We start from the raw sequence: 22,836 nt of genomic DNA, 5'->3' as shown, positions 1-22,836 counted from the left end.
GTCTTGTCTTTTAGCTTGATTTTAATCCGACAACGTTAATTGAAATAGCTGTAAACAGCTGAAAAGCCGTTTATGGAAAAGGAAAAAGTAAGTACAATTAACCTCAGTTTAACGGAAGATTCAAATGATTTGAGCACTTTCGATCGGTTCTGTTTCGTAACTTCCGGTAGAATTTGGCCGTTTGCTGTCAAGGCTTTTTAAATGTTCAAAACACTCGCCGATTTACTGATCCCGGATTGACTTCTTGACATTCCTTCATGTCAGTTTGAAAATAAATAAACCCATCTTCATCACCCAAAGTCGAGTTCAACAGTAAATAAATCAATTGCGCTTAGCCTGATTACAATCATAACGAAAGATTGTCCCTAGGCATGTAACTTTGAAAATGGCTGCTAATTAATTACGAGCTCGAAATCACAACCGTCACAACTATAAAAATCGTGAGCAAATCATGGCCAATCACCTGTGACTGCTTTAGTGTAATTAAATCTTGATTAATAGTCACACTACACACTTTTACCTAGGGAAAAACAGCTGATAAACAGTTTGAAAGAAAGTGTTTCATTTCCTTCCAAAATTCTCCTGGGTTTCCCGATGCAGTGCTGAATTGATGCATTAGAGGAAAAGATCCTAAATACAGTATGTTCTGTTGCGGGATGTTTTAACTGACAAATTTCAGTTGCGGAAAGTTTTAGAATCCGTGCTGTTTGCCAGCAGTTGTTAGTTTTGCGCTAGCTGGCATTTTTCGTACTTTTAACGAAATATTTCCCCTTTGACAACGAACGGAATTAGTTTTCCTGTTTTACGAAATTTTGACCTGACGATTTCTACCTAAGAAATCCGAATTCCATCCAAAAAGATGCCGTTGGGTGAAACGATCTCTTTAATGTCTTGAACAGCAAAGATGACTAGAGTTTGATTTAGAAAATGCATGGATAATCAAGATCTTGGGCTGTACATAGATTTTCCCATTTCTTTACTCCCTAGCCTGCGTAGCAAGCTTTTCTGCTGGTGTTTCGTACGTTTGACGCTTATTGACCGACTCACAGAGTCAACAAGGTTTCTGTAGCGTCGTACTTCTCCTAACTTTTGATTCCAAGCCTCAAAGTACCACAGGTGGAAAACCCCTGTAAAATAGGCCTTATCACGGTTTTTGACGCTATTTTGACGAGTAGACAAACAGGCTCGAAATAACAGTGTTTGTATAAAAATCCGATGTCAAATAATGTTCATAAAACATCGCTTCTGAAAAATTCATGAATTGGAAACTTTTGGCACAAGGAAAAGGATTTAAAGAAAAAACTTGGAGGGATGTAGCTGTGCCAGAAAGCGTCCAGTCGTGGTTTGAACTTTCCATACATTTCCCTGTATTTTTATTTTCCCGCGAGCTATTTTTAGAGCAGTTCACGGCTGGTACGCTAAACAGACAAATGTATGGAAAGTTCAAAACACGACTGGACACTGACACTGTTATCTCACACCTGTTTGCCTACTCGTCAAAATGGCATCGAAAACCGTGATATAAGGCCTATATGTAGAAACTAAACGCCTGGTCATTAAGGTTATTGTGTTATTTTGTTTAGGAATGTTCTTGGCAATATCTCGTGCGTGCGGTATTTGTAGTTGCGTATTTTAGTGTAATCTATTCACATTTTTGTTCACAAGTTTTGGCAGTTTTTATAGAATTTTTGGCCGTTTAGTGCGCGGTATATAGTATGTATAGCACATAACTGTTAAGCTGTTGTTACGGCTGCCTGCTCTTCCAAAGTTTTTACAAAGGAAAAATACACTAATTTGCAGTAGAATTTTGAAGTGAAAGAAGTCAGGGTTAGTCGTGGACTTTGTTCTTGAGTTTACGTTGCTAAAGCGTAACGATTGGTTGAATCTTGAACTTCAAATCAGAGTCCGCCTGTTATTGAAAGTCGTAGTAACGATACGACAGACCTGGTGCATTTATGGCGTTTCAAAAATGGTGCATTTAAAGGGGAAGTATCAAGCGAATTTGATATCATTTCAAAATCCAAAAATGTTTGTTTGTCAGAAACAAAGCAAATTGTCTAGTTTTGTTATAAATTATCACCAAGTGCAATAAAACTGTCGATTAGTGCCTCTGGCCAGGGACAGAGTAGGTCGGAATGGATTGAGACTTTTAGGCTATTGTTTTTCAAATTCTCGCCTTTTTGTTCCAAAATGCGCTAGAACAGATCACAAGTTGTTCCTTTCAAGAATTGAGTTGATTTCTTTCCTCTCGTCATTGTAGAATTATTTGGCAGCTGATTGAAGGTCTTTTGTCATCATTTTTAACAAAAGATACCAAAAACCCCATGATACTTCCCCTTTAAGCAGGCGTAAAAGTTACAAATTATATAAGGGCATTTTCCATACATGATTTATAAAGGACGGGTTTTAGTTATGTTACTGGTTATTTTTATATACTTTTAGGGGTCTGTGCCCAGCTACGTACTGATAATGATCAGAAACTGTAGCAGGTTTTTACGCCTCCCTCTTTAAATACCGTTACTGTATTGTATTGTATTGTATTGTATTGTATTGTATTGTATTGTATTGTATTGTATTGTATTGTATTGTATTGTATTGTATTGTATGTTACTCGCAGTACTTGCGTGGTGTTTAAGGGTGCGTTCCTCACTTTAATTGGGATGATCCAGATCCCGTTCAGGCTTGTTTCTACGCTTTCATGGTTTTCTTGATTATAATCATCGGGCCGGTTCAGTAGTCGAGTTAATTATCCTGTATATAATTTATATAAACTATAAATAGACGCTATTAGTGGCTCATCCTAATGTTAACCCGTGCATGTGGCCAATCGAAGTGTGTGCAAGGTCATAATACAGTGTCTATAGGGAGAGGCTTTCGTCTTGCCTTGTTTTCGCCGCTAAAGAATTTATAATGAACGAATGCAACCTTATTGATAATACACAGTAAAACTTTCAGTATAGTATAAGATTTAATTTATATAAAATGTGTACAATTAAATTTGAACAGTCTGACACACCTGCGTGTGCGAGAAGCCCCTGACAAGCGTTGTGCTATTACTGCTTTTGATTCCAAGCCTTAAACTACCAAAGTTAGAAGAACGCTGTAAAATAGGACACTGTCTCCTGTTAAGGCCTTCCTGGCTTCTTCCCCAAATTGTTCCACAAAGAAAGCATACAATTTCCAGTAGAATTTTGAAGTGAAAGAAGTTGCTTAGCCGTGCATTTTATCTTGAGTTCTTCGTTGCTAAGGAAGTCTTGTTGGTAGATTGACAGTTCATCGTTTCCGCATGGATACAGTATCCATCAGCTTGACTGTAGTCATAGTTGCAGCGCTCTTGTAGTGAGTGTCATTTCAAGGCGCTGGCTCGACACAGTTGGTCATTCAGGATGGCAAAAACTTTGTTCGCTTTTCTGGTCCTGGTTACTTTCCAGTATGCTTATTCAGGTAAGCAAATTCTATCGGTTCAGTTGCTCTTTTGCGAGCAAACGTTTTGCCACGAAGATTCCACGAAACTAAACGCCCAGTCTACCACAATAATGTTATTTTATGGGGACCCGTGATAACCCATTCCATCCAATGGCTCGGTCTAGACTTGATTGATCTGTCCTCACGGATCGAGAATTATTGGTCAAGACACGTCTATCACTTTCATATTATGCTGTAGTTGTTGTCGGTTTCCCTACAAATGGGGGCCCTGCTCTCATGCTTGTGCGGAAATTAGCGACGTCTGGTAAATGCTTTTACATCTTTTTTACGACTATGGCCAGGAAAGATAGGGTTTTGATTTATATGCCTCTGCATGCCAATATGGTTGCATGTGCGTGAATCTACAGTTTTGTAGTCCAGCTTTGCGAGTCATATTCGCACAAAGTCTTAGTTGCACGGAGGTAGAGGAAGATTGTTTTTGCAGTCTTTGTCATGCATTGTTCAGTCTTTAGGTTTCTTTTGGGTGTTTAGCATGTATTCGTATATGTATTTGTAAGCTAAAAGACTCATTGACGCAATCATTATTTTGAAATCTTTCAAAGACTTGTTTGTTTCCGTAGTGTATAGTTAAAAACCCGTTCAGGCTTGTTTCTACGCTTCCATTGTTTTTTTGATTATAATTATCGGGCCAGTTCAGTAGTCGAGTTAATTATAATAATAATAATAATAATAATAATAATAATAATAATAATAATAATAATAATAATAATAATAATAATAATAAAGAAGTTTAATTCCATCATCATCGCAGTTAATCTGAATTACAATGTGGTTACAATTGTACAACTATAAGAATTACATACTGTTAATGGGACTTATCCTGTATATAATTTATACAAACTATAAATAGACGATATTAGTGGCTCATCTTAATCTTAACCCGTTCATGTGGCCAATCGAAGTGTCTGGAAGGTCATGAGTGTCTACAGGCCTGGGAGGGCCTTTCGTCTTGCCCTGTTTTTGCTAAAGAATTTATAATGGACGAATGCAACTTTACTGATAATACACAGTAAATTTCAGTATAGTGTAAGATTTAAATTATATCAAATGTGTACAATTGAACGAGTCTTACACAAGTGTGCGACAAGCCCCTGGCACAGACATTAATTAAGGAGTGAATTAAATCGGTCTTCGCATGTTTTGAATTTATTAACCCTCGTTTCGGTTGAAAGATTCAGTGTTCAACAAGGGAACTCGGTTACAGCTAAAACTACGCTAAATTGTACGTTTTAGATATGCTGTGTGGGAATCAGATAGCACTAGTTTATTTTCCTTGATTCCAGAGACGTAATCCGTGCTACGAGGAATGAAAACGGTTTGTGAATACTGCTAGGGGCAAGCTGCTACGAGTTGGTTGAGGGAGGGAGCTCATGGCAAGATTAATGTGCTTTGATAGCTTCTTAGCGAATTGACATGAAGGCTCACGGTATTGTTTTGAAAAACTTTTCGAATTATATTTTAACGTTATTGAACATTGTCTACATTTTTCTAAATTCACCTTTAACAAGATTTACCCCTATCTGCCTAAATGAACATTTCTGCTGCCTCCATCAACAATGGAACCCACCTGGCTTCGCGAGGTAAACTAGCCTTTTAAATCATTGAAATTTTAAACATGTACAAGCAGAGATGAAAACCTTGATAAACTTTTAATCGTGGTTTCGTTAATCGACTTTCGAACAACCGGGCCCTAATTGCTAATTCCTGACATCATGTATTCGATCGCCCCCTGATTGTATATTATTTTTACAGAAAGATAACAAACCTCTGCTCAGTGGAACCTTTGGTGACGTTCGAATTTTGAAGACAGAAAGTAGTTTTCTTTTCCCGACCGTTTATACATACTGCATTGCTAAAGCTTGCAACTCTAAATTCCTCTAAATTTACACTTGTAGATATTTTTCACGCAAATGGCAAGACAAGAAGCAAAGAACTTGATCAATTGCATATGGCGAAGTAGTTACTTGGGTTCACTGATCATATTTGCTGGCGAGCGTTAGCGAGAGCGGAAAAAAATCAAAAATTTGTTGGATGTAAGATCGGAAGCATGCGCAGTTGGTTGATTTTTTAATATCTGGGATATTCACGCCCGGCGATGACGTCACTTGGAAGAGAGATCTGACAGCGTTTCACAGTAGATTAACCCAAGTTTACATTATTGACTTGTCGAGGCAGATTATTCACGGTATTGAGACAATACATTTAAACGTTGAGTCAAAATCTCTGCCCGTTGAGGTAAACAATTTGGGTGACAATTTGACCTTTGAGTCATATTGTTCTTTGTCCGGCGTTGACGCGAAAGGAAAGATTGCATGAAAAGGCATAGATTTCAGATGAAGATCGCTCATTTAAGCTCTAGCTTCTGGAGCATAGTATTAAATTGTCATTTGCTCCTTGGCGCTGAACTTTCTTCAAAATGAGTTTGTATTGTTGCTGAAAGACGGCTAGCAATTTTTGAAGAAAATAAGCTTACAACACACTACTCTTTATAACAGCGGACAGTTGTGACATTTACAGTATAAAATATGGCGGAAAACGCCGACGGGGAGTTTCATGGATTCGGATGACACCCTTTATCTTTTATTTCTCATGAGTTTACTCTACTTTACCTTATTTCGTATTTTATTGTCAATCACTTTCTTCCAGCTCTTATGCCCGCACTTGCTTTCACATTGAAACCGCCTAGTTTAAAGATTTTTAATTGTTTCATACTCGTTAATTGAGTCTAAATGCTGAATAATTCTTACAGTGCAAAAGATTTTGAGTTGATTACGTTCCAAAACAGCAAATAGCCTTTGATCTCAGGAGAGAACTATCTTGAGTAAACTTTCTTTCATGCAGTGATTGGCTTAACTACCGCATAATTCATACCCTCATGAAGGGATGTGTGTCTCTTGCACGTCCACCCAAGATAATTGGTATACAGGTCCAAGATTCTCAACTACACAAAGTATCAACAAAAGACTTGCCGTATGATGATTTTATCGTATAATGCTATCTTCTAACTGAAACTGGAGAGTCCGTGCTTTATACCGATTAAATTGGTCCGATTGGACAAAGAAAATGAGTCGGACAGGAAGAAAATAGGCCCGATTAAAAAAAAAAGTCACACTGCTTCACACACCAACAAAACAAGAAATTGTAACGTTAAACTACCCGTTCCCGAGTTAGAGACTAGGGACGAGTTTTTAAATTTTTATTTAAGGGTACCGTATACCTTTAGAGGTGTCTCGCGTCCAAGCGATGTAGCGCGTCTGATTTAAACTGCAGATACCCAAACCCTCATATCAAATTAAAGCTTATAGAGCTGGCTATCAAAATATACCAAGAATTGACGAATTTTTCACGACCTCTAAATGTGAGCGTCCGAATCACCTTTTGAAAGCAATAAGTCAAAGCGAATTTTATTTTTCGCTAATTTAATTTGCTCCTCAGTTTCCGGACCCATAGGGCTGAAAAAACGTGTCTGCGTTTTGCCATATTCAGTCGCAGTGAAAAGTTACAGAACATTGTCGTAATAGGATCAAAGAAATGCGGAGTGATGGTACAAAACTCGCTCTCGGAGAAAAAATATTTCGAAAGAAAAAAATCGCAGACACGTTTTTGTTTTCTATATGTTAAACCAGCTACTATCCAAATTTGAAGGCAAACGAACAAATTCCCTTTGAGTTTAAGCCCTTTAAAGTGTCTCCTCCAAGTAAAAAAAATTGAATTGAGAAAACAGTGCTAAATATTCGACAATTCATTTTATTTCAAAATTCTTGGTATAGTTTGATAGCCAGCTCTGCAAGCTTTAATTTGATATATGGGTTTAGGTATCTACAGTTGGACGCGCTACATCGCCGCTACATCGCTTGGACGCGAGACACCTCAGAAGGTATAAGGCAACCTTAATCAGAAATTGGAGTCCACCAGAAGAAAGATCACATTAGAATTAGCCAGTTTGCCGAGGTTGAGGTTCTGTCGTTAGATTGCAATAATACAGAAGGCTTTGAAAATCAGAAAAAAATAAACTCCGTATCAATTTGGTGGGACGCCATCTCAGAATTAGAACCAACACTTATCAGCACTGAGACTCACGTACCATCCCCGTGGTATGGCCAATACCGTACGCATGCGCACAACCATATCACCCGGGCAGTGGCAGCCTACGGTGGAGCTGGCGCTTAAAGGAGTGCTGTGCACTCGCCTCGGCAGTAAAGGGTCTCGATGCGCGGGTTTACTCCCGCTTCTTGACCCGACGGCTATGCCATGCTGATGAGCCCCAATAAGGGCGAAACAGCTGTCCATGGCTGCCACTGCCTGGGTGATATGGTTGTGCGCATGCGTACGGTATTGGCCATGACACGGGGATGGTACGTGTGTCTCAGTGCTAATAAGTGTTGTTCAGAATTAAAGACGACATTTGCATGGAATTTTGGCGACATATAGATGTTATAGGTTATAGCCTGGTTTCTACGCAATGAAACATATAACCAAACATTATGTAACTCCGGCCAGTCCCGACTTTATAAATTTCGGAACGGGTAATAGACCAATTTCGACACTGATTAAAATTATGGCTTGGCTACGAGGCTCAGGGGAATAAGACAACAGAAATTACATTGTATGAGCAGGCCCGTTGCAAGGCTAAAACAACTGAAGGGGCTTAGCAAAATGATGAAAAAATAATACCCCCCCCACCCCCGCCCTCGTCACTCAAAAACAGACTGATTTGGGAGTTTAAGATGCAATGAGAACATAAAAAAAACCCGGTAGATTTAGTAAGTAAAACAATAACTTTGCACCTGCATCACACTCTTGGGTACATGTTTTTGCCTTTTCTTTAACGTGGACTACTACGTGAAGCTTCCTAATTTCACATTTGAAGGAGGTCGTACACAAACGACCACAAATTTTTCTTTCTCTTTTTAAATTTGGAATCGAGCAGTAAGAATCCGACGGCAGGAGTATTTTTTTTCCTTTGGTCTTGGGGACATATTTGTGTGGCTTTTTTGTGTGACAACACGGGAACACTAAATTGTTATAAACTAAGGACATTTGTATTGCTTGAAATGAGCGGATGTCTTAGCAAACAAGTAGTTTATTTCGACAGTTGTCACGGCTTCAGATTGGTTGATTTCAATCCATTTTGATTCTTATTTCCGATTCACAAGATAGGAGTGCCTGTTAGCGAAGAAAACTGACAGGTAGTGAAAAGGTACTTGCAGCGTCAGAATTCAACATTAATTTGTTTTTATTATATATTTTTGGGCACTTTGCTTTTTAACTTCCAAACATTCTGGGGGAGCTCAAGCCCTCCCTGCCCCTCCCCCCGCTATGGGCCTGATGAGGCTCAAAGATACATAACTAATTTCTTTTGTTTTATTCCCCTAAGCCTCGTAGCCAAACTAGAAATTAGTCGAAATCGGTCTATTGGCCTATGCGACTAAATTGCATCAGCCGCGCGACTTTGGCTTGTGATTCAACTTTTGAATTCAACTTTTGCGTTTGCGTTTTAGTACCAATCAACTTCAGATGGTGCACACTTTCTGCAGAACGGACCAAGTGCAATGACTTCATCAAATATGTTAACGAAACCGCACAAAGCAAAGGTTTTGATGTGACTGTTGACTGTGTTGAGGGAAGTTCCGCTGATCATGATGATTGCATAACTAAGATAAAAAACAACGAAGCTGACCTTGTGACTCTGAAGGGCGCGTATGTGTACAAAGCAGGTAAGATGCCTGTATTTCCATGCTAAATTTAAGCGTTTGGCCAGCTTAATGCTAATATGAAATTTAGTGCACATGTGATCCTTTAAGTTTCTAAACTGAATTTTGTATTGATATAACTGATGGAACCAATCAACAAGCGCAGGTTCAATTTATTGAGGCAAAAATCTTTAAGGCCAAGTAATCCGGACAACATTTCTTTCAACCTGTTGCGCAACAGTGTTACAATGCAAGTTGCGATTGCTTCAGTTTTTGCCGGTATTACCACCTCCGCAAGCAACAAAGTTTCATAATGCAGAAAGTAGTACGGGCAGCAAACAATTGCAACATTGTTGCGCGACAAGTTGAAAAAAAAGTTGCCCGGCGTATTACTTGGCCCTTAAACAAGGATGTGCATGGAGGCCAAAGGAAGCCAAAATGCATTGAAGAAAATATATTAATTAAGAAGCCATAACTAGGCGGACATGACTGCACATATGCCGGTGTAGATATTACACCTGGGGGGTGCGAAGTTATTTGGATCCAGCACAGACATTTGTGTTTTCATATTTAGATTTTTGTTTGTTTGTTTGTTTGTTTGTTTGTTTGTATACAAATGAAGAGAGATACATGTCAACTTTGTGCTGAACTGGAGTGGGAGCACGTAACAGTTAATAGCAAGTGTTGATTTTGGACGATCTGGAAAATATAAACCAGTAATGAGGATTATAAGCGTCATTTTCACTGGGATCTCTGTACTTTCGTCTTTCCACGAATTATCTGTTGGCAACAGGAAATTAATTTTACTGCTATAACCGACTATTATACAAGAATTACATTTGCAGTTTTCTGACATGAGCTCTTTACGCAGGCAGGAACGAGAATCTGGTGCCTATTGTTTCTGAGAAATATGGAGAAAGCGAGGTGCGGTATTACGGAGTTGCTGTGGTGAAAAAACAAAACACCGACATCAACATCAAAACGCTTAAAGGAAAGAAGTCTTGTCATACCGGAGTAGGGAGGAATGCTGGCTGGAATATTCCCATCGGGTATCTACTGCGCATGAAGATACTTCCCGCTGTAGCGTGCGGAAACGTCAACAATGACTTCATTTCAGCAGGCAATTTTTTCAGTAAGAGCTGTTTGTCAGGTAATGATCAGCTTAACGGTTATCAGTTATGCTGAATGAAATTCTAACAAAACCCTAAAATTCATGTTCAGTGCATGATTTTTGACGTAGAATTGCAGCTAAAGTATTACGAGGAGGAAGTTGTTTATCTACGTCGAATACTGACGCCACAAGTTGTACAATTTACATGCTCCCGAAAAGTACTGAGACAAAAAAGAAAAAATTATATTCGAACTTCCTTCTCCTACCGCATCACCGGAATATTTATAATACAACTTTCTAAGGATTCTCTGTATGGTACTTTAACAGCACAAAATATTCTCACAATAAACCGTTGTTCCATCGTTGACTTTTTTCTATGAGGATCTAAGTTTGAGAAGCTGTAAGGGGCATAAATACTGGAGGGCCTATGATAGCACAATATACAATTGGGCTAGGAAGTGGGGGGGGGGGGGGGGTTAGGTTACGAGAAGGCTGAAAGTGACATTTTGACACTTTTTCCAGCATAATAAATTACTTCACAACTACCATTGTTATAACCTTGAAAATGAAGTCACGATGACTTCGAAACATCGGATTTTTTCGCTTATTTTCATTTTTAACTTCCCCTGGATGAACTATCTTAATTAGATGCTAGGTTTCTCTTCTACGAGAGCTAACTAACTGCTTTGCTTTATTTCACAGGAGTCAACGCTGCAGAATACAACGCATCAGGAGATATTCCCGGCAATCTGTGCGCACTGTGCGCTGGTAATGGTACTGACAAATGTTCCCCTGATGAGAACAAGAATAAGTACGTAAGTCATGAGGGCGCCTTCAAGTGCATGGCAGATGGAGCGGGTGACGTGGCCTTTTTCAAACATGGAACTGTAGAGAAGGTGCTTAAGAAATACCCGATTTATGGAAATCTGACGGATTATGCTTACCTTTGCAAGGACGGAACTAGAAATGGTAGGGTCCGTAATCTCTGTTGCATGTTTTTTTTTTTTTTCAAAACCGAAGGTGAATTTGTAGTTGGGCCACAGGCAGCCCACACGCAGATTCCGTGGTGTCCTGTAGCATGGAGGGGCCAAAGGCCTGTTTGTATGCTGGCCAGCTAGGTAAGCGGACTGGCTCACTTTACCAAGATCTCGGATTATGCCCTTTTTGTTGTTTTAAAATTATATCGTTGCATTGCAAGCTAGCCCGCTTCCCGAGCGCCTAGTCTAGATATCATGTAAAACTGAGCTGAGTTAAATAAATCATCTTGTCATCTTGTCTTGTCTGCCAAGGGGTCTGATAGCTGAGAATTGGCAACAAATTTTAACTGTCAGCTGACCAAGGGGAGATTTTTAACTGATAGCTGAGAAACATTAAGAAAACTGTTAGCTGAGATGTCTAAACTTTGCCTGAGTATAGCGTGAATTTTACTTGCAAATAACTTGTCAATAACTGTGCATTTTAATGCCTGGAGAACTGAAATTGTCAATACAGTTGGCCCGGGCCTCCTCGCAAGTTGTTTCTAGAAGTCGCGAGGTCATCAGAAGATCGATGATAAGCAGTGTTCGTCAAGTCTTGAAAGAGACTGGAATCACTCGAAAATTCTTCAGAAATCTTTGGATGGTACTCGGCACCGTTTGGCTAATGAAAGGGACGCCGTTGATATGATAAAAAACCGCATAAAAACCCCAACAACACCACGTGTGAAGTCAAAGTTAACTTCCATCCGTCATAATTAACTCATAGCTGAGAAATGGCCGAATTTTTAGCTGAAAGCCGACAAATGGCTTAAATTTTCTCTGACAGCTGAAAATCTAACGCCGCATGAAGACCATCATGCCAGGTTGAAACAATTCACATAAGCGATCCGGTTTGCTTATCGAGATGAAGATGTTCCTTGCGTGCGTGCACATTTCGCTAACTAAAGGCACCAAAAAGTTATATCACCATCTCCAGCTGGGACTGTGTGCTGAGTTTCTCCATATAAACGGTAAATTTGTCCCCAGCCAAAAACACCGACCTAAAGCGTGTTACGTCCAAACACTGCCCTAGGTTTGTTCATATATCTTTACGTCAGCTGATTATTTTTTTTACTTTTCATTTAGTTTTTGGTGAAAGTAATCGTGCAATATATTTCCAACAGGAGGGATAGGACCCCTCCCCACCCCACTTACCTCAGTTACACTGAAAAAAGTTGGACCACAATGTAGTAACGTTAAGACCGTTTCTTTATCAGACATTGGACAGCAGAAGGTTTGCAACTTTGGATTCAACCCAGCGCACGCAGTGGTGACAAGAAATGGCAATGCTGACATCGACAACATCATCGCCATTTTGAAAGCTATGAGCGATAAGTATGGGGCAACGCAAAATAACAGTAGCAAGTTCCAACTTTTTAACTCCACAAAATACAACGGTGAAGATTTGTTGTTCTACGATTCCGCTACGGCTCTGGTTGGTATTGCGCAAGAGAAGCAAAACTACCAAAGCTACCTCGGCGACGATTACGTCAAAGATACTGAGGCACTGAAGTCATGTGACTTCCTGAAGACCACTACGTTGCAGCCTCCAAAGGCCGTATCCACGGTAGCCACGCCTTACACCCTGCTTGTGATGTTTACCTTGCTGTTGGCCATACAGCCACTGTACATATAGCTCAGAAGTGCTGGCACTGTCATCGTAGACTAGAACTCTTTTACTGGGATTTAACGTGAGTGAAGGTCGACAAGAGCCAAAAATTTACCTCTCAATTAGTCACCAGTTCTCCGTGCCCTTTCAACTCTTGGGGCTATCAACAGGTGTGCAGAGTTAAAAAAATCTTAACTAGAATCAATGAGATTTCAAACGTTCCGCCTTTTGGCAGACAACTTTGATATGCCCTAGTCGATTCCGAATTGTATGACCTTGTCTTGCCGACTCTCGCTCTCGTTTATTAGTAGTACCCGAATACTGGACTGTAACAAGAAACGCAATGTGCCAATAGGGCACTTTTACTGTAGGAGCACCGTTACCCTAAGGTAAAGTAACAATGGCTCAGTACCGAGTTATATGAATTCATTGAAGTTGTTATAGCTAGCTATGAAGCCGAATAGTTTGTGTCTAGTGCACTCCAGAAGAAGTGTCCTTCTCTGTAGAAAGATTGAATTACCGGTAACAAACGACGAGCGGGCAAGTTGCTAGGGAACATAACTTTTCCTCTCGTGAACGACCTCGTGCAGCCAGTTTTCTCATCTGTTATGTTAGGAAATTTTAAGCTTTTTTGAAGATATGTTTCCCAATAAGGCTGCACTTAATACCGAAAACGGGGGTGCTTAATACCATTTACATCGAAAACCCAAAAAAAACCAGTTGAAAAATCAAATGGTACGCATCGTTCCATTTGGAGTACTTCTGAAATTATGGGCTTCTGGTCAAAGTGATGCATTTTTATTACTCCTTTTGGGATTTACAGCTGATGTTCATACATTTTGCATGTTATTCATCTTCTGTTAAGACAAGCTAAATCATTTCGTATTTATGCCAAAAATTTCCATCCGGGTGGTTTGCGTAAATGGTAAGTACATCAGCTATCACGGTTTCATGAACAATTCTCGACACACACTAGAGGACTTGTCTCCGTGAACATGTAGCCCCTTTAACAAGTTACAGCACAGGGAGACGAAGCCTGTTTGTGTGCATGAACTATCCATTCTCGTTAGAACATCTAGTGACGGGGACGAAATTTTGGTTCCTGTGATTTGTCCCTTCAAGATGCTTGTCCCCGCGAGTGTACTGCTCATGGAACAAGCTATGCGACCGAAGAAATTAAAACCTCAAGCAATCCAAAACCAAAATGAACTCTGCACGAAATGAGTCTCCTCGTGTTAACACTACGGAGGACTTTTTCCCTGTGATTAGTCCCCATGTTGTGATTTGTCGCTCGATGTACTCCCTGTAGCAAGTCCTTGCAACAGTTCTGCTTCAGTGATCCCCTCGCATTATCAGAGGATGTGTAATCTTTTGTTTAAAGGGCTTCATAGAATAAACATTTACTGGGTTATATTTAGCGTTAAACGTTAACCGACTTTGCTAATATGTGCTTTGGAGAAACAGTAGAAAAGAAAGGTTTTTGTGTATTCATTCGTAATTGGGTTTAAAATAAAGCTTTTTCTACTTTTTTTTAAATAACCATAATTGTTCCTTTTATATGAACAAAACTCTTTTTCGAAGCTTTATTTTTATCTTGGGTTAACTAAGCTTGTTTAAAATTTTCATACACCCTGTCATTACTGAACAATTAACAGATTTTTGTTATTTGTCTGCTGCCTTTTCTCCCATACGAAAATATGTTTCTTTGAAAGCTAGAGAGTGGGCTCATTTTTTCCGCCACCGCAGGTGATTGAACCAGTCACCAGTCTCGTACCCAGAGTCCTCAGGCTTTTTGGTCTGCGAGTGGTTGCCAGGAGAGACTCTGGAGAATTCGAAAAAAGTCATTTTTTTATTGGCTTCCCCGTAACGGCTTTCATTGTTTTACCGCTGAAATCCCGCGGTAATAAAATTCCAGTACTGCCCAGAGTCTCTCCTGGCAACCAACCGTTGGCCAAAGAGCCTGAGGACTCTGGGTACGAGATTGAACAGTCACCCTCTAGGGTAACTGTTCAATCACGGAGTTCGCGTGTCCCTGGAACAGGAATGGCCGGGAAATGGTATTGTCAACCCAACGGCTCCACTCTGGGTCGAGAATGGAGGAAAGTGGTCAAAATTCGCTGTCAAAAGCATCCATTTTCTACAGAAACAACATTGGTAACGGTGATAGTAATAACAATTTACATTTTCGACGGAAAATGGAGGCAAAATACAGACGGGACAAATGCGTATGAGAAACCGTCCTTTGATTTTTTTTCTTCTCCGTTTGTTACAACTATTAATGACGAATGCCATGCAAGAATGATGGTAATTCTTAGTTATTGATCGGTCTCGTCTTCTACTTTGTCTCCTTGACTTTTGTCATCTTATATTAAACAACCTCGTACAGACGTGTGGCACTTTAATTTGCTGCGTCTTTCAATAAGACGCGGATTCTGAAGTCAAGATTTAACCAACCGTTACGCTTTTTACTGCCCTCAATCACTGCTCATCACTGCATTGGAGCGTAAAGAAAACAAAAACGTTGGCTCAACAGGGTCGAAAGGTCAGGTTCGTGTGCTGTGATTGGCGGATTTTGATCCACTTTGTCGGTTTCCGTATTTTTGCGGTCAGCCGATTGTCGCCGTAATTAGAATTAACAAGAGCGGTAAAACACGAAAATCGTTAGTTGAGGTTGAAGTTCAGAGTTCGTATGTTATTGAAAGGCGCAGTGTAAACCGGAACTTGCCTTGGCTTTTGTGTTTGACGCATTTTAGTTATCCTTCGAAGGTATCGGCCAAGCTCGGGACTGGGGTAAGGGGATGGGATGTTATCTAGTGGGGCCAGTAACCTATTATGGTGACTCATGCCCCTCCCCTATCCCCCCGAGGCGTCTGAACTCTCAAGCAAGCTGAGCGGATGGAAACTACGCAAACCGCAGAAGAGTGAAACTGACTGTGATAAGCTCAATCAGTAACAACTGTCCAGTCCCCAAGGATTCTACTTTGGCCGTGAGGGATCTGGCCACCGCAGCCACTCTTTTGCACGAGCTCAATGTTTTAAGCGCTAGGAAATATTTTTCACCAAGCCATGCTTCGGTTGAATTTTTTTCTTTTACGTCTACAAGTTTAACCGTAGAATCCTTAAATAGTAAATCTCTGCCTCCGTAGGCAGAAGAATTAAATAGGTTGAATAAACTCGGCTTTGTTTGCAAAACATTATCCAGACGAAGAAGGAACTGCTTTACATCTTCCAACTTGTCCCCAGGCCTGCTTACCACAACGCGGGAAGGAATCCTGGCCAGGTTACACGTTTCAAAGGCACCAACGTCTGTTACAAGAAACATTAAAATCATATGGCGAGTCAATTCGAAAACATCGAGCAGAACAAAAAAAAAAGCGTGATGAAAAAGATGGCGGCGTTATGCTTGCGGTTTAATTACAGTAGTTTTAGTTGCACCAAGCTCTAACTACTGGTCTCGCTCAAAGTATTTAAAGTCTAATATATCAGCCAATAAAAGTTGAACTTTCGCGTCTGTAAACCATTCCATATATGGACGTGATGCATGCAAGCAAGGCGAGTCGGAAAAACGTGTTTGTTGTTCTTTGTGTGTAAAAATAAAAACTATCATGATAATCACCATCTTCATTTGCCATAAAACACATTAATCAAAGACAAAAGTAGCAGTAAGGATATCCTGGGTAAGGAGACTTCAAGAAACCATCGGCCTTCAGTATAAAGAGGTTACCTCGAAAACACAAAATAGTGCTGCGTACGTGCGGCAGGCACAATTCAGAATTCTTTCAATGAAAACTCGTACATTTGTTTCTTGAAGGTTGGAAAGCTAGATGAACCAGTACTATGTGTTGGAAGAGAATTCCTAGCCTGCGAGCAAGCTCTCGCATTCCTCTCAACTTCCCCGAGAGCTTTCTCGCAGGCAAGAGAATTCCAAGTTTTAGGACCTAGATAAAAAATTGTAAACAACACTTATCAGCACTGAGACACACGTACCATCCCCGTGGTATGGCCAATACCGTACGCATGCGCACAACCATATCACCCGGGCAGTGGCAGCCATGGACAGCTGTTTCGCCCTTATTGAGGCTCATCAGCATGGCATAGCCGTCGGGTCAAGGAGCGGGAGTATCAGCATAGCATAGCCGTCGGGTCAAGGAGCGGGAGTAAACATGGCTGCCACTGCCCGGGTGATATGGTTGTGCGCATGCGTACGGTATTGGCCATACCACGGGAATGGTACGTGTTTCTCAGTGCTGATAAGTATTGTAAAGAATTGTAAACTGTTTAAGATTAATGAGAATGATGATTATTCTAAAAAGTGACGCAGGCATACTCGGAAAAAAGAAATCCGAGTGCTCCTATCAGGAGTCGAACCTAAGACCTTCCGATTACTAGTTCGGATGCTCTACCACTGAGCTACAGGAGACTCGTGGGAGCTCAGGCCATTAAACTAGGTTCATGGGACAAACATCCTGCATACTGCTAGGATTTGAATGTCGAACGTGTGGTATATGAAAGAAATGTGATTAGTTACGACAGGCATGTGGTCGATAGCTACTTGCTGTTCTAGTGCCATAACTATGTACTTGACAACTAGTTACAAACAAATCGAGCAACGTCTGAAGCGATAACAGGTTACTGGATAGCAAAACATAAATTTAGCGACGTGAAAAGAGTTAATACACCCATTCGAGAAAATAAGGGAGCGGAATGAGCTAGATCATAGCTTGCACAGCACGCTTCTGTAGGTAATATATCAGTAGCTAAGTTAAAAACTCATGTAGACGACTAGGATATGTTACAATATGCAAGGATATCAGTAAGTGTGTAATATCGGTCACTTCGTTCAAGTGTCAACGGTAATTAGCATGGAGTACTATTGGGGTACACTATCTAAGTAAATGAGATTTAAAATACTAAGGTTTTTGTTTTGTTATGCTTTGTTTTGTATTTTTTACGGGGGAGGGAAGGAAATTCAATCAAGCTGATTTTTTACCTGCTCTAGTTCCATCAGAGCACAGAAGTTTAAAATCCTTTCCTGGATTAAGGTTGTTGTGAATTCCCGTGAAGTCAAACACAGCCAGATGACTGACAAACGCCACATCACCCACGCCCTCAGTCAGACAGCGGTATGCTCCTTGATTACCATAATACCTTTCAGAGACATTGCGTGGACACGTTTTCTTATTGGAACAAATCGCGCATAGCCTGATGGGATTGGTACCGTCTGGGTTGTAGTTTTTGGAGAGAGCTCCTGGCGGTTAAAAAGATATCCCGTTTATATAAAAAGACTGTAACTAGTAATAATCAAAGATTAGGCAGTGCGTTCGATGATCTCATTCCCAGGCTCTTGCCAAGTTGGTGATGTTGTCATCCGCCCCCGCAAAATCTGCGAGGGATGCCAGATACGCGTCCTAATATCCATTCATTGTCCCATACAATCTCAACTCCAATATATTAAGATTGCGTTCTTTCTACGACCAGCGTAATGAGATAATAACTAACTATCAAACGCACCTCAAGTACTAAATTAACCAGCCAGATGACTGCGGTTTAATATTTGAATATGAATATATGTAACATATATTTTGAAGTAATAGATCAAACAGGAGGAAGAGTGTTTCCTCCGATTTCCAAACACCAAGAAGTAGGTTGGAAAAACGAGGCGCAGCCGAGTTTTTTTTAACCAACTTCGAGGTGTTTGAAAATATAGGAGGAAACACTCTTTCGAGTGTTTGATATAGCTTCTCAAACTGTTGATAATTCTTGGAGAAATTCGAAGCAAAAGTTCACAAAATTTTATGATAATTAAGATCACATTTCCAAACCTCCTTCACGGTAGTGATTTGCTTTGTTTTCTCTTCATGAATTATTAATGAGTTTGAGAACTGCGGATGAAAGATTAAATGGAAGAAAGATCCTCGCTGTTACTACGCAACTTAAGCAGCAACCCTGCCCTATATGTCAAAGTTAAGGGGTTTGATAACTATGGAACCCCCACCCCCACCTCCCCTCCCCCGAGGGATAGCCTCAATGCTTATTTGTTTGGTTCTGTTGATCAAACTTCGCCTTCTCGCGAACAGTACGTTCCTTATCTTGTAACAAACCTGGAACACAGCTTTCCAGAAAATAATCGGCGGAAGACTGGTAAGGGTTACAATTTTTCCACGGCATCACATCATTTCCAATCAGAAGCCCTACAGGAATTGTCCACCCGACAGAGTCCCCCGCGGCTGGATGACAGGCTCTAATTTTCCCCAGTGACTCAAGTGAAATATCTTTGGATAGATTACTCTTTATGAGGGCCACGGCGTAGTTGCTTAGACTATCCTCGTGTTTGCCATAGTCCTCTGCTACAACTGGTACAAGACCGTGCTGAATACCTGTTTGGATAAAACAGAGTTACATTAGAAAACCCAAACGCCGCAAATTACAACGTGGGCTACCGTTGTGTGGGGGTCTTAATGGCGTTAATCGTTAGTCCGTGAAATGACCAAAACTTTTAGTTGTTAGGTGTAGCAAATGGAAAATTTTAACTGTCAGTCGAAACAAAAGTTAATCGTATAAAAGTTCCACAATTTGGATTTTGGAGATTGTCAAGATCGCTTGTCTGTTGTAGTGGCTGATGTACCCTATTTCTGCCTTCTTTCATCCTGGAAAGGTCGTTAGAGACCTACAGACCTTAAAAATGTGTTTCGCAACAATGGAAACTAATTTCGAACTTTCAGTAAAGCAATTGCCGTAACGGAGAAAAATTAACCGTTAGCCGTAGAAAAGCCAAAATATAAGCCGTCAACCGTAAATGCCTCCACCCCAATGAGACCGCTCTTGTGTGTGTGTTAAAGACCACTAACTCAAGCCGCGAGAAAAACTCCGCTTTGCGTTTGGCTTCTAATTGGGATTCATTCTTTCTTCTTTTATTTTGCTTTGCTTTGTTTTTTTTTTTTTGTTATGTTTTATTTTTTTTTTTTTTTTTCATTTTCCTGGGTTTCTCAACTTTTCGGTACCGGCACAAAAACCTGATAATGGCTAATGTTTACTAGCGCGAAACGCTGATTTCGGCACGATTTTTGTGCCGCAATTTCCGGCTCATTATATAAACGTCTCTGTGCAAATTTCTTTTGGAAATCGATCAGGTATCGTGTAATCTTACCCTCAAAACTAATGATTATATTTATTTTTTTATTAAATTATTTGTTTATTCATTTCCTTTTTTTTGCAAAGATTCCATCTTGAATGCTACTTACAAAAACTGGACGAAACAAAGACCAAAATGGTGGGAGCACTCAAGAGAGATAGTCCTTTAGATTCGATGTATGTTTATACAGTTACACTTAGGGTCTTTAATCCTTGCCTAGGGCGCGCGAGTCACGCGCGTGAGAGAGACAGACATGCGTGTCTTGATTCCTTCGGCTCCACCCTTATCTTCGCGCCCTATATATTTTTCACGTGCCTGCCACGCAGCTACTTTAATCCTTACTATATACAAGCAACAGATTCTGTAATGTATGTTGAGATAGCTCATCAACCAAGGGGTTATTTTCTTAAAGGAAATTTGTTGCAACGCGAAAGATTGTGCGTGGTGTGTGCACAACAAGATTGTGGCACTTCAATTATCGTCTTACGACTGAATAAATCACTAACCTAACTGATTTTCCGTCGACTTTGAATTAAAATCAAAAAAAGGAATATCAACAGCAGGGTCTTTGACATGACAACATACCTGCCTGGTAAATATGCTCTTCTCCTAGAGTAATGACGTCAGCACTCCCATCAGCAATCATGTTTCTACATTTATCAAGGTCATTGCCATAAATACACGCCAACTTTGCAAGCGAGTCCATCTGTGTGGTCACATTCGCCAAGTGCTGACATTTGAATATTTCTAGCTCAGAAAGGCAGCACCAGCGTACTTCTTAAACAAGGCAGAAAGAAGATACAAGGATACTGTATTCAATGTCAATCATTTGTCAGCCACTAACAGTCATTTGTCAAACACTTAAAATCAGCCCATACGTCAGAAGCTAGAGAGATTAAGAATCGTGTTTACGGCAAACGGCAAGCGTCAGATTCGCATTTTGTTTTCTTGGAAAAACGAGTACATTGAGAATAGTGAAAAACAGTTCTGGCCTTCAATGCTAACGCAATCCTATTTAATTTTACTGAGAAACTGAAAACAGCGAGCGGCAAATGAAGGATAAACATGGTCACGTGGTCATTTCTGCCGTTTTGCCGTTTGTCGTAAACGTATTTATTCTAAATCTCTCTAGACGATGTGTCAGCCTGTCAGTCAGTCATCCAACCAGTCGACTCGGCCCGAAGCATAAATAAATAAACAAGCAAACAAACATAAATAAAGAAACTTTTTCCACTATATGCTTGTTTATATTAAACGTCTAGAAAAAGTTTCGAATAGCAAGCCGAAATACACGAAAAACCAGAGAATGAATATAAACATACCTTTAGGGTTATTTCTGTCTGACGAGCATTAACAGCGAGGGGTACGATAATTAATTATAAGTTTGGAAAAAAAAAACAGAAAATATTGGTGCGTTTTAAGAAACATTATCAAAAAGAAATTTATTTTCTCGAAGCTTGTAATATTCCATCATTTTTGTAGTCTTCTCCTCTTCTCAAAGGCTTTGTTTTGAAATATAATGTTAATTAGGGTTCGATAACTGATGGTTCCGAAAAATAAATATATAAACAAAACGATTTCAGGATGTAATCACCCACTAAAATATTTGATAGAACTTGCCGAAACACGAATTGTCAGATATTTTCCCCATTCAAGAAGCTCCAGAGTGTTAGTTTTGAGGGATTTGGTTGTTAGTATTTCCGGCCAAAGGGATACAATGACATACAATAACAAAAATTTTTGAAGTTGTTTGAATAACTTATATCCATGAATGAATCTTAACTAGGTTCCGCTTTGAAATGTGGCTTTTTAACTTGCTTCATATGATTGTTACTGTAGCTTAATGCCGTGTTATAACCCATGATATACTTAAATTAATAAGCTCGAAACGACAACTGATCGCCGTAGACGAGGTACAAAACAAACGTTAAACGAAACATATATTCAAATGCTGGCGATCGCGCGATCTTTGCTATCGTATTTAGCAGAATGACAAATAGCATAACGCTTTTACCTGTTATCGCCAAAGACAAGCTGAATATTTCTCCGAATAAGAGAACAGCTACTATCCACGCTGACAACGAAAACGTAAGATTCGACCGCATGTTCTTCTCACTCTTGGGCCGATTTGCCAAGCGTCTGCCCTGCATTGAAAACCATGACATGGCTAATCACTTGCAAAGGTCTTCGCTGTGCATCTCAGCGATTTCTCAGTTGTCGTCGTTAGCTTTCTCCGACTTTGTCCTCAAATCAATATTTCCTCAAGTCATTCTTTCGGAATTCTTGTTATAGAGTCGTGTGTGACTGAAAAATGTTTCTATCGCGTGACACGTGCTAAGCTCAACTGATAAAATCTATTATCAACAGTTAAGGGTTACAGCCTGCTTTTGTTATTAATCATGCATTCATAATCGCCGCTTTACGCGCCAAAAGTCAGGCCAATGTGTAAATTCACGACAACTTGGCTAGTTGGCGTGGATACCTTAATTAATCCTGGAGATACAATTCTCAATAAAGGACGACTTGAGACGCCCACAATTTTGCCAGCGTAAAGTAGGATATGTGACAAGGAAATCCGAAAAATATTTAACGAGACAAATATTTATTTTGAAAAATATTTGAATACGCTAGCATAATGAAAACTACCATGATCATTGCAGGTGTCCAATGTCGCAGATTTACCCCTCTCCCCAGTCTCGCTGCTCTCTGCTCAGTGAAACAGGTTAAGACTTAATACACTAAATTATATACTAAAAAAATCTACAACGGTGAAAACTTTAAAAATGCAA

At 40.0% G+C, this 22,836-nt stretch overlaps 2 protein-coding genes across 3 annotated transcripts; one reads left to right on the top strand and one right to left on the bottom strand.

Annotated features, from left to right (window-relative positions):
- Positions 1-3,260: 3,260 nt before the first annotated feature.
- Positions 3,261-14,450, top strand: LOC146476271 (melanotransferrin-like). Its single transcript, XM_085114811.1, has 5 exons — positions 3,261-3,444; positions 8,988-9,203; positions 10,051-10,329; positions 10,993-11,259; positions 12,524-14,450. The coding sequence occupies exons 1-5, from the start codon at positions 3,387-3,389 to the stop codon at positions 12,940-12,942; spliced, it is 1,239 nt and encodes a 412-aa protein (XP_084970937.1). The 5' UTR covers positions 3,261-3,386; the 3' UTR covers positions 12,943-14,450.
- Positions 14,451-15,076: 626 nt separating this feature from the next.
- LOC146476270 (otolith matrix protein 1-like) lies at positions 15,077-22,586 on the bottom strand. Of its 2 annotated transcripts, none has more exons than XM_085114810.1 (5): positions 22,062-22,586; positions 20,633-20,821; positions 19,017-19,292; positions 17,906-18,163; positions 15,077-16,221 (listed from the first exon to the last, which is right to left on the bottom strand). In XM_085114810.1, exons 1-5 carry the CDS (start codon positions 22,210-22,212, stop codon positions 15,818-15,820), a joined length of 1,278 nt encoding a protein of 425 aa, XP_084970936.1. In that variant the 5' UTR covers positions 22,213-22,586; the 3' UTR covers positions 15,077-15,817. The 2 variants fall into 2 exon arrangements, with proteins under 2 accessions (XP_084970936.1, XP_084970934.1); XM_085114808.1 differs by having other exon boundaries at positions 20,633-20,824; positions 22,062-22,579.
- Between the last annotated feature and the right edge of the window lie 250 nt (positions 22,587-22,836).

The sequence above is a fragment of the Pavona decussata genome, unplaced genomic scaffold, assembly GCF_977016875.1.
Source record: "Pavona decussata unplaced genomic scaffold, jaPavDecu1.1 SCAFFOLD_78, whole genome shotgun sequence".
Lineage (NCBI taxonomy): Eukaryota > Metazoa > Cnidaria > Anthozoa > Scleractinia > Agariciidae > Pavona > Pavona decussata.
This window is presented reverse-complemented; position numbering and strand designations above follow the sequence as displayed.

What these genes read in the sequence shown, in the direction of transcription:
- LOC146476270 (XM_085114808.1), bottom strand. Translation starts at nt 22,212, where the DNA reads ATGTCATGGTTTTCAATGCAGGGCAGACGCTTGGCAAATCGGCCCAAG. An exon ending in CTTGTCTTTGGCGATAACAG is followed by an intron (nt 20,825 to 22,061) that starts GTAAAAGCGTTA and finishes GCCTTGTTTAAG; the next exon opens with AAGTACGCTGGTGCTGCCTT. An exon ending in TCTGGAAAGCTGTGTTCCAG is followed by an intron (nt 18,164 to 19,016) that starts GTTTGTTACAAG and finishes TTTAACCGCCAG; the next exon opens with GAGCTCTCTCCAAAAACTAC.
- LOC146476271 (XM_085114811.1), top strand. Translation starts at nt 3,387, where the DNA reads ATGGCAAAAACTTTGTTCGCTTTTCTGGTCCTGGTTACTTTCCAGTAT. An exon ending in CAGTAAGAGCTGTTTGTCAG is followed by an intron (nt 10,330 to 10,992) that starts GTAATGATCAGC and finishes TTTATTTCACAG; the next exon opens with GAGTCAACGCTGCAGAATAC. An exon ending in CAAGGACGGAACTAGAAATG is followed by an intron (nt 11,260 to 12,523) that starts GTAGGGTCCGTA and finishes TTTCTTTATCAG; the next exon opens with ACATTGGACAGCAGAAGGTT.